The sequence below is a fragment of the Anomaloglossus baeobatrachus genome, chromosome 5, assembly GCF_048569485.1.
Source record: "Anomaloglossus baeobatrachus isolate aAnoBae1 chromosome 5, aAnoBae1.hap1, whole genome shotgun sequence".
Classification (NCBI taxonomy): Eukaryota; Metazoa; Chordata; class Amphibia; order Anura; family Aromobatidae; genus Anomaloglossus; species Anomaloglossus baeobatrachus.
The window spans coordinates 569,049,509-569,061,724 of NC_134357.1; the positions used below are offsets into that span (position 1 = coordinate 569,049,509).

Below are 12,216 nucleotides of genomic sequence, written 5' to 3' on the forward strand. Positions count from 1 at the left end.
AAATACACATGGCCTATAATTATCTGTATGTAAGGAATGAATTCAGTCCCTGTATGTGTCTCCTCCAGGTCTATCCAGTAAGAGGACAACACCAGAGAGATGTCCCCGTCCTCTTCTCCCACAGGACTGTAAACAAGAAGCTCCCGATGTTCCTCAGGATCATCAGGTAGATGGAGAGAAGGTGCCATGAAATCTCCCTATGATGTGTAGACGGCTGTGAAGGTCTTGTTCTCAGTCTTGTTTTATCCTCCAGTATTATATGTGTTATACTTGTGTAATGAGAGCGGTGGAGATGGCAGGATTAGAGCTGATCATAGATGGGACTTCTCCATCTGTCTGTGACTTTTACAATATTTGTTTCAGGGGGAAGATCTGCCCCATATTAATACTACAGAGACATATGTGAGGGGTGATGATTGGTATAAAGTGAAGATTAGTTCAGATGACAGCGCAGGTGAGTAGAAGCTTCTATGTTTATTCTTCACTAGTTTGGTACAATTACAATTGGTACATGCTAAAAATGTTTTATTTTTTTATTATAAAAAAAATGCTTTTTTGTTTCCATTGTCGTGGAATGTAAGCTAATTTGTGGTGATATACAAGGCATTTCCAGATCTGCCAATGTTGGTCGAATGGATAGCGATGCATTGGAGACAAGAACACACAGGCAGGGTCTGTCAGTGTATGAGCTTGTCTGGACTTGGACCCCAAGAGACAAGTAGTTATTACATCCACAAAAGAATGTGAGGGCTTAGGCTATGTGCGCACGTAGTGTTCTGTCCCTGCAGAAATTTCTGCAGCGATTTGAACAGCACACGTGCGCTTCAAATCGCTGCAGAAAGAGTCCGTAATGAAAAAAAAAAAAGCCGATTCCATGCGCTCTGAGTGCAGCTTCTCCCATAGACAGAGCGGGGACTGCATGCAGAGCGCACGGAATAAGTGACATGTCACTTCTTAGAACGCGCGCCTCGGGCAGCAGCCAAAGTGCTGCGCTCTGATACGCCACGTGCGCACGTCTCCTACATAATCTTCATAGATTATGCTGGGGACCCAGGACACATGCAGTTACGCTGCGGTTCAGATCGCAGCGTAACTGCATGCAAATACGCAACGTGCGCACATAGCCTTAGTATTTATCCAAAATGCATATATATATTTCACAACAAAAAGGCCATAAGAGATTCCAAGATGGCCGCCGTCTGCATAGGACGCATGTAATAGAGCTCCTAGGGCAGTGAACCGAATCCAGGCCATCGGTCTGTGGTGGGGGTACCTCCTGCCACCCTGCACGCCCCCCCTGGTGTCGGAGCTCCTGAGGCCCCTGATTGACAAACTCAGCCAAATTGAGTCAAAGAGGCCTGGGAAAGCCACCCTGTATTGTTAGGCCTGATGGAGGCCCTCTGCCCGTGGCCTGGAATGGAGGACTTGCCCGTTGCTGCGGAGGTGTCTTACCTGGGCTGGTGTGAAGGTGAGCCTGCAGTACGACTGTCAGCTTCCCCCAGCCACAGAATCAGTGCAGAAATAACCGCGGGCAGTGTCCTGCTATGGCCTGGGCTCAGAGAGAAGCAGTTGCCACAATCTTAGGATAATAATAATAATAATTAGGACTCGACCGACGGTGTGGATGTCGACGTCTCCTGGCGGTGATTGCCCCTCGTGGAGGGGTCCCCTCAGAGATTCTGAACCCTTGGCACCCTGGTGGAGTGAGAGTGGGGAGAGCACTGATAGAGGGGGCTGGGTGGATACTTGATGCAGGGTGAATCTGAATATCAGCGTTCCCCTGGAGCTGCAGCAGTGATCATATTACAAGAAGCTCCCCTACACTCCAGCACCACTACTAATATTGGATACATATTAAAAGATCTTTTCCTGGAGCTGCAGCAGTGACCATAAAAGAAGCCCCTGAGTAGACCCTATAGAGGCAAGTCATCCTGGCACAGACTAAAAACCCTGGAGGAGTTCTGTAGCCCCCTGCAGATCAAAAATTAAGCAGACAACTGCTTGGGCTCTTATGGAGACTGAGAATACCATGTCTAAGCCCACACGTCAGGGATGAGTTGGTGTCCTCCGGAAGTCAACGGTAAGCAGTGATTACTAGTTTCTTTTATGCTAAGTGCACACAGGGCATCTTTTGCTGCGTATTTTGTGTGTTTTTGAGGTCACAAAGATGCTTCAAAATGCAGGCATTTCCTTCCTCCAGCAAAATCTATGAAATTTCGATTTTGCTATCCACACTGTGCATGCTTTTTTGGCTGCATCTTGGCTGCGTTTTTGAAGATGCACTCAAGATGCAGCATGTCAATTCTTTCTGCGTTTTTGCCAGCGTTTTTGAGCCCTTTCAGTCAATAGGTTTGACTTAAAAAACGCATTGTGCAAAATGCGTTAAAAACACGGTAAAATGTGTAAAAAACGCATTGCGTTTTTGCCGCGGTGCGTTTTTTGTTTTTTTTTTTGGGGGGGTGACAGAAGTGCTGCATCTCTGTGGTTAAAAAAAAAAAAAAAAAAAAAAGATGCCGCCTGTGAACATACCCTTATAGTGGTGCCCGGACGTACTTGCTTGGATATACAGTGCCTACAAGTAGTATTCAACCCCCTGCAGATTTAGCAGGTTTGATAAGATGCAAATAAGTTAGAGCCTTCAAACTTCAAACAAGAGCAGGATTTATTAACAGATGCATAAATCTTACAAACCAACAAGTTATGTTGCTCAGTTAAATTTCAATACATTTTCAACATAAAAGTGTGGGTCAATTATTATTCAACCCCTAGGTTTAATATTTTGTGGAATAACCCTTGTTTGCAATAATAGCTAATAATCGTCTTTTATAAGACCTGATCAGGCCGGCACAGGTCTCTGGAGTTATCTTGGCCCACTCCTCCATGCAGATCTTCTCCAAGTTATCTAGGTTCTTTGGGTGTCTCATGTGGACTTTAATCTTGAGCTCCTTCCACAAGTTTTCAATTGGGTTAAGGTCAGGAGACTGACTAGGCCACTGCAACACCTTGATTTTTTCCCTCTTAAACCAGGCCTTGGTTTTCTTGGCTGTGTGCTTTGGGTCGTTGTCTTGTTGGAAGATGAAATGACGACCCATCTTAAGATCCTTGATGGAGGAGCGGAGATTCTTGGCCAAAATCTCCAGGTAGGCCGTGCTATCCATCTTCCCATGGATGCGGACCAGATGGCCAGGCCCCTTGGCTGAGAAACAGCCCCACAGCATGATGCTGCCACCACCATGCTTGACTGTAGGGATGGTATTCTTGGGGTCGTATGCAGTGCCATCCAGTCTCCAAACGTCACGTGTGTGGTTGGCACCAAAGATCTCGATCTTGGTCTCATCAGACCAGAGAAACTTGAACCAGTCTGTCTCAGAGTCCTCCAAGTGATCATGAGAAAACTGTAGACGAGCCTTGACATGACGCTTTGAAAGTAAAGGTACCTTACGGGCTCGTCTGGAACGGAGACCATTGCGGTGGAGTACGTTACTTATGGTATTGACTGAAACCAATGTCCCCACTGCCATGAGATCTTTCCGGAGCTCCTTCCTTGTTGTCCTTGGGTTAGCCTTGACTCTTCGGACAAGCCTGGCCTCGGCACGGGAGGAAACTTTCAAAGGCTGTCCAGGCCGTGGAAGGCTAACAGTAGTTCCATAAGCCTTCCACTTCCGGATGATGCTCCCAACAGTGGAGACAGGTAGGCCCAACTCCTTGGAAAGTGTTTTGTACCCCTTGCCAGCCTTGTGACCCTCCACGATCTTGTCTCTGATGGCCTTGGAATGCTCCTTTGTCTTTCCCATGTTGACCATGTATGAGTGCTGTTCACAAGTTTGGGGAGGGTCTTAATTAGTCAGAAAAGGCTGGAAAAAGAGATAATTAATCCAAACATGTGAAGCTCATTGTTCTTTGTGCCTGAAATACTTCTTAATACTTTAGGGGAACCAAACAGAATTCTGGTGGTTTGAGGGGTTGAATAATAAATGACCCTCTGAATAAACTTTTCACAATTTAAAAAAAAAAACAAAAAAAACAAATAACATTCTTTTTTGCTGCAGTGCATTTCACACTTCCAGGCTGATCTACAGTCCAAATGTCACAATGCCAAGTTAATTCCGAATGTGTAAAGCTGCTAAATCTGCAGGGGGTTGAATACTACTTGTAGGCACTGTATAATGGATAAAGCCCCACTCCATCTGGGCTCGTCCTTTGTATTGCTGTTGATCCCGGCCCAATTTGGGATAGCTCTCTACTCATTGGTTATCTGAACTGTACCTCTACTATTAACCCTGTCCCTTATTATTGTGTATTCTGGATCAAGTTTCACCCGGCTGTTCCTGATGCCTCAGTTCTCTGTCTTGGCTATGTATGTGACCCCCTTTTCTATGTGCATACCTGGTGATTATATACTTTCACGGCTGCTGTTCTTAACCTTCATAGATAAATACGTGACCCTGCCAGCTCCAAATCTATTAAAACTAGGGCTCAAGTCTCCAGATCGCCTACTAAAGCAACAGACACTAATGTCATGTCGGAGGCATCTCTGCAGTCTATTGCCACGTCTATCACGGCGATGCTCATGCTTTCGATTAATACTAGACTTCAGACACTTCAATCTTCCTTGGAGCTAATCATATCTCAGTTGACTGACCACACCAACAAAATTTCGGCGGCAGAGCAGCGGATCTCTGATTTAGAGGACACCCTGCAGTCTTATTCCACTGAATTTGAGGATAATGCTCAAAAGGTGGAGCTGCTTCTTTGAAAAATTGACGACTTGGAAAATAGGAGTCATCACAATAATGTTCGGATCATTAGCGTCTCTGAGTTGATGAAAGACCTTAATCACCTCATCTCTTCTTGGCTATCACGGGCACTCAATCTACCTGAGCTTCCTGGGTCCATGGTGGTGGAAAGAGCTCATAGAGTGGGGCCCAAACGTTCCAGCTCAGCAGATCGTCCACATCCTGTCATCTTTAAACTGCTCAACTACCAGGACAAAATGCCATTGCTCCGGGCGTTCCGTGCCCTATCCTCACTGCAGTATGAAGGTCATTCTCTTCTCCTGTTCCAGGACTTCTCCGCTTCAGTGGTGAGCAAGTGGCGTGCCTTTTCATCTGTTTGCAAGCTGACATGACAAGAATATCTATTTTGCCTTCTTGTATCCTGCTAGTCTTCGGGTGGTGTTCCGTAGAAAACCGGTATTCTTTGATGACAACAAGGCCTTGGAAGTTATAGGGCGCTCTTTCCGAGCATCTTCTCCCGTTACTTCATTGTAGCTTATATTCATATACAGTACAGACCAAAAGTTTGGACACACCTTCTCATTCAAAGAGTTTTCTTTATTTTCAGGACTCTGAAAATTGTAGATTCACATTGAAGGCATCAAAACTATAAATTAAAACATGTGGAATGAAATACTTAAAAAGTGTGAAACAACTCAAGATATGTTTTATATTCTAGGTTCTTCAAAGTAGCCACCTTTTGCTTTGATTACTTTTTTGCACACTCTTGGCATTCTCTTGATGAGCTTCAAGAGGTAGTCACCGGAAATGGTTTTCCAACAGTCTTGAAGGAGTTCCCAGAAATGCTTAGCACTTGTTGGCCCTTTTGCCTTCACTCTGCGGTCCAGCTCACCCCAAACCATCTCGATTAGGTTCAGGTCTGGTGACTGTGGAGACCAAGTCATCTGGCGTAGCACCCCATCACTCTCCTTCTTAGTCAAATAGCCCTTACACAGCCTGGAGGTGTGTTTGGGGTCATTGTCCTGTTGAAAAATAAAATGATGGTCCAACTAAACGCAAACCGGATGGAATAGCACACTGCTGCAAGATGCTGTGGTAGGCATGCTGGTTCTGTATGCCTTCAATTTTGAATAAATCCCCAACAATGTCACCAGCAAAGCATCCCCCACACTATCACACCTCCTCCTCCATGCTTCACGGTGGGAACCAGCGATGTAGAGTCTATACGTTCACTTTTTCTACAAAGACACGGTGGTTGGATCCAAAGATCTCAAATTTGGACTCATCAGACCAAAGCACAGATTTCCACTGGTCTAATGTCCATTCCTTGTGTTCTTTAGTCCAAACAAGTCTCTTCTGCTTGTTGCCTGTCCTTTGCAGTGGTTTCCTAACAGCTATTTTACCATGAAGGCCTGATGCACAAAGTCTCCTCTTAACAGTTGTTCTAGAGATGAGAAGGTGTGTCCAAACGTTTGGCATTCCACTAATATACTGCTAAGTGGAGAGACTTGAATGCGCTTTATGACTCCTTTCTTGATAGATCCACACCTATGCCTGCGACTCATTTCTCCTCTGGAGCGATTCCTACCCTATTGGATAGGCTTACCTAGTTAATGCTTGGAAATGCTGCCACCCCACAGAGATAATGTCTGATCTGGACATAAGTAAAATTATCAAATGCCAGGATCATATATTTAAGGGCAATGTCCTCTTAAGTAAGGCGGGCGTTGTTTATACGGGAGAATATCACAAACTAATAGACAGCCATTATTCCCAAGCACACAATAGAGAGGAGGTGACCTACCCTGCAAAAAGAAGGGATTGCCCCATAAAAGGAAGAAGAACTGAGGTGGGAGGGTCGAGTCTACCAAGTCGTCTTGCATTCTTGCATAGCTCCAACCCAAAACAACTGACCATAGTAAGGGGTTCGCTTTTAACCTCTGTAGTGACATCCACTGGTCGCAGATGGAGCAAAGCAGGGAGACTAAAGGGTCCACACATAGCCTCATATATTAGGGTATTAGTAAAGCGAGTGGTAGCACTGATCCAATATTGAGAATGTCAAAACATGGCCGCAATACTGTAAAAAGGTACATTTGGGAGAGTAAGGCCACCCGAGAATTTAGTTTCTTGCAACTTAAAAATACTATGGAAGGCCATCGTTAGAAGTCGGTCGTCTGCTTTAGATAGCAAAATCGGCAATGTTTGCAAGGGAAAAAGAAGTGTAGGGAAAGAAATCCATTTTAATAAGACTGGCCTTACCTGCAAAGGACAGTTTAAGGGATTTCCAGGATTTAATTTTCTGAACAACTGCAGAGATAAGAGGACAAGCATTCAATTTATAGATATTATGGGGGTTTGAAGGCAGATGGACTCCAAGATAAAGCAGGGAATCTCCCCGCCACTGGAAGTTGTATGGCTCATCCTGCGGTAGAATCGATGACTGGTTTATTCTTCAGGTCAGTACGATAATAGCGATGCCAAATTTATATTGTTTCTTTTTTAAGCTTTTTTCTTTAAGCTATTTAAGTTTTACCATTTTTTTTTATTTATTTTTTAACATTTCGATCACTTTTTATAAAAAAAATGTGTGTGATGCTATGATGAAAAACCTAAAATTTTAGCATCTTTTTAGGTTGTGTTTTTTTTTACTGTGTCCAGTGTACGAAATAAAGTCGTTCTAGACGTGGCAATATCAATTGTGTAAAAACAAAATGTTTTAGTTTTAACCCAGAAGTAACATTTTTAGTGGCAAAACGGGTTTTGTCTGCGCTTTGTTTTTTTTAAATCAGTCTCTCTGTGGGATATGAATTTTTTTTTTTTTTACTTTTTTTTCGGTCTCATGCATTGCACATTACTTGTGCACTGCAGCGCCTGAGAAATGTTAGTTTCTCATAGACTCTGCTTTTTAGACCTTGCATATAGCTAGGTCTATCAGGCCATCATACCCTGGGGACATCAGACCTCGGGGTGCGATGATGCAGAGTGTTGCCTATTATATACAGCTGTATCCTGCTGGGGGGTGCTACACACTTAATGCTGAGCAACATGAAAGAGAGGCACTGAGGATTAAGGCCCCTTAACGCTGCCGTTAATAAGCATATTGACTGTCGTTAAGGGGTTAAGATCATAATCTATTAGTCCTTGCACTGCTGTCTGCAGTTTGTATCACTGTCTTCATGAGCTATAAATTGAAGTTTAATACAATTTGTTTCAAAAGGCAGCATTTCTGAAAAAATATATTTTTTTCTTGGCAGATAACTGTTCATCAGAGGGATATCTGCCATTTACAAATTTTGAAGCAGCTGATCACGGCATCACACCGTCTATCTATGAAGATCATGACATTATTCCAGATTTACCATCAGCCCTTCACCACAAAAATCTATCATCCATTTCTTATCAACAGGACCTATCTTCTGATTCATTACAGACTGTTAAGCAAAATGAAAATAACAAAAGAGATGATGAACATAAAAAAGCTCATACAGGGAAAAAAACATTTACATGTTCAGAATGTGGGAAATGTTTTACCCGGAAAACAATTCTTACTATACATCAGAGAACTCACACAGGGGAGAAGCCATTTTCATGTTCAGAATGTGGGAAATGTTTTACTCATAAATCAAGTCTTACTGAACATCAAACAATTCACACAGGGAAAAAGCCATTTTCATGTGATGAGTGTGAGAAACGTTTTAATTACAAACGAAATCTCGTTGCACATAAAAGCAGTCACACAGAAGAGAAACCATTTTCATGTTCGAAATGTGAAAAATCTTTTAGCATTGAAACAAAACTTGTTAATCATTTGATAATCCACGCAGGGGAAAAGCCATTTTCATGTTCAGAATGTGGGAAATGTTTTAAAAAGAAAGGAGCTCTTACTGCACATCATAAAATTCACATAGGGGAGAGGCCATTTTCATGTCCAGAATGTAGGAAATGTTTTATTACCAAATCAAGTCTTGTGACACATACGAAAATTCACACAGGGGAGAAGCCATTTGTTTGTTCAGAATGTGGAAAATGTTTTATTACCAAATCAAATCTTAAAGTACATCTTAGAGCTCACAAAGGGGAGAAGCCATTTTCATGTCCACAATGTGGGAAATGTTCTAAAAGCAAATCTGATCTAGTTAAACATGAACTAATTCACACAGGGAAGAAGCCATATACTTGTTCAGAATGTGGGAAAGGTTTTACCAAGAAATCATCTCTTGCTGCACATCTGAGAACTCATACAGGGGAGAAGCCATTTTGATGTCCAGAATGTGGGAATTTTTGTTCCTGTAAATCAACTCTTGTTAGGAATCAAAGAATACACACAGTGGAGAAGCAATATGCAACTGAGAATAGGGAAGCGTTTAACAAAGAAATTACATTTACTTTAACGTCAGAGAAATTACACAGGGAATTAGCCATTTCATGTTTTATAAAATTATTTTATTGATGAATTATATATGAAAATTTTCAGTAAAAGTTAAGTTATAGTCAAAGTTAAGTCTGAAATGAAAATCAATTTAGAATAAATAATAATGAGGAAATGTACTGTATGCAATGACCAATAAATATCAGCAAGTAGCATGCATAGAACAAGCCGAAATATTTCACCATGTATGTAATATATTTCACCTTTATGTGAACACTATGACTGCATCTTAAAGGGGTTGACCAGCACTTCTCTGGTATACATGATCAGGACAGATGCTGAGGCAAATGTCAGGCACTAAGCATGTCATGTCTAATAATTATGGTGTCTTATTAATCAAATGAGACTAAATGGGGACAATTATCCGACTTTGCATGGGTGTCTGTTAGGTTGTAAGAGGAATTTACACCACTTTGAGAATGTTATCTGGCCAAGTATGGAGTAGTGACCGTAGAGCTGAATAAAGCTTATTTTTTACTTTAATATCTCAGATCCGTTGTTGAATGATTAGCTTGTAAAGTTAAGGCTATTATTTATGTTATAATTCAACAGAGTATTTGTTTCTGGGAGAGTGTACATCTTCCCCTAAATGTGACTAACAATCCTAAGTAGGCAGCATCATGTAGGAGAGAAAAGAATACACCCTCCTCTCCTCACTGATCTCTGCAATTAATATGTAGAAATACAACAGCATTATGTATCATTATAAACACCTCCAGATCTTATCTCATGGCAGTCAGTGTGGGGAGGAGGAACAGAACTGATAGCAACATGAGAAGTTCTGGAAGGGTTTGTAATGATATATAATTCTGCTGTGCTTTATCTCTACACAATAGCTGCAGAGATCAGCAAATAGAGAATAGTTTATTCTTTTTTTTTTACCCGTGTGTTGTCACCCTCATGCAGTGGAAGAAGTATATGCCCCAGAGACAAATCTCTGGTAACTCTCACTTAAATTATACTAAATTCTGAACTAAAGTTTACAAGCTAATATTTCTGCAACAGTAATGAGAAATTAAATTATATTAACTACGTTTAACTCAGCATTGCAGCCACTATACCATGATGTGGCCAGTTTGTTTGTGTGAGTGGTATAAAATCACTGATATGAAGCCAATAGATCTGCGTTATCTTAGTTGTGTGAGAATTTCATGTGCTTAGTTAGGTCTTTTTCAGACATCTGTTTTTCATATATGCGTGCTATCCATGCTTTTCACAGATGACCGGTATAACTTTGATAGTGTATGGCAGGGGTGAGGAACCTCTGGCACGTGTGCCGTGATGATCTGTTCTGCGTCCCCAGGACAGATTCCCGGGAACATTGTACTTTACCCGGCAGAGGCATCTTACCAGCCCTTCAAACCCCCACGTGCGCAGAGAGGACGCGCGTACAGCGTTCCCTACTGAACGCTGCGTGTATATACCATTAAGTCCCTCATGCTGGCAACTGCCAGCGGCATGCTGATTATTTACCTTGTGGGCTGGCTTAGGGCATGATGTGTTCTTGTCCCACAAAAGAAGAGGAATAGCAGCATCACCATTCTGTACATGCCTCCCAGTACTGTGTGCCACCCCCTTCCCCCAATGCTGTTTGTGCCCATAAGCCATGTTTGTCTCCCAGTGATGTAAATGCTCAAGTGATGTCTATGCCTCTCAGTGATGTCTCCTGCAATGTATATGCCCCAACATCTATTTTGATGTATATCTCCAGCCCCTTCTGTGATGTATATGCCCGCAGCCCCACCTGTGATGTATATACAGCAGTCCGAACGTCTCCTATGTGATGTATATGATTTACTAATCTTATCACAAAGAGTTGACCGTGCTGCAGAGTGAGACAAACCTGGAAAAGCAGCTGTGAGCAGCAACATGATCAATGTCACCTAACATCACAGCCGCATCAAAGATAAGCAGCTCCAGCCACCACAGTAGGGGTGACTTAATGAAGGCTATGTTCGCACATACCTGCTGAAATTTCTGCGGCAATTTGACATCACATGTGCGCTTCAAATCGCTGCAGAAACACTGCGTATGGATGCAGTGTTTCAGCAGAATAAATGCCGAATTCATGCGCTCGGGTTGCTGCCCCCACCATAGACAGAGTGGGAGCAGCATCCAAAGCGCACAAATTAATTGACATGATGCTTTTTTGTACGCAATGATTTGGGTCAAAATTTTGGTATCCAAATCGCTGCATTCAAAAAAGCAATATGCGTACGTATCATGCACAATCTTCATAGATTGTGGTGGGGACGCAGGACGCATGCATTTACGCTGCAGTGCAATACGCAGTGTAAATGCATGCAATTACGCAACATGCTAACGAGCCCTAATTGTTCGACCAAACATAGCAGGGTCATTTTCAAGTTATATATTTGTGTGGCCCCCGAAAGTTGCTAGAAACTTCCAAATGGCCCTAGGCAGAAAAAAGGTTCCCACCTCTGGTCTATGGCGTCATTCATGTTTGTGATTTTTCTCAGACCGTGCTGTCCATGGGCAAACGTAGGGGGCATTTCCGATTTGCTCAATGTGTTGGATCAAAATCGGTATTGGAAGTCTATGGGTTATTAAAAAAAATGGTACTGCACTCGGATGACATCTGATTGTGGTTTGATTTTAACGGATGTCAGAATGAAGACTGTTAAACTTTTTTTCGCTCCATGTACGGGAAAAACTGGTGATACCCGGACTACACTGGTGAAACGCTGATCAAAATCTGGTAAAAAAAATAAATAAATAAATATTTCTTGTACGTGAAAAAATACTTCTGAATAAGCCAACATGGGCAGAAATTTTACGTCTGTGTAGTGGTGTCCTGAAGAGATTTCAAGATTTGTTTTTGTTTTCCATTTGTTGCAAATATGTTGAGAATAGAAGATCTTAAAGAGCCGGAACCTGATCTAAACCTTTCCAAAGTGTCTGATTGGACCAGCCAAGCGTTTATTAGCATTCTTTTATATTTGGCACCAATCACTCTCAAATTATTCAGGACCCCTCAGCCACACAAATGGATGAGGAGAACAGCTCCTCCCCAGGGACTCCCAAGGA

General features: G+C 42.4%; 1 protein-coding gene across 1 annotated transcript in view; it reads left to right on the forward strand.

The window, feature by feature from the left end:
* Nucleotides 1–12,216, forward strand: part of LOC142313054 (uncharacterized) — a 106,382-nt gene that overhangs the window by 200 nt on the left and 93,966 nt on the right. The window contains exons 2-4 of the mRNA XM_075352040.1: nt 69–166; nt 364–454; nt 7,994–8,994. Coding sequence (XP_075208155.1) covers nt 69–166; nt 364–454; nt 7,994–8,994 — 1,190 coding nt within the window. The remainder of the gene's footprint in view (nt 1–68; nt 167–363; nt 455–7,993; nt 8,995–12,216) is intronic.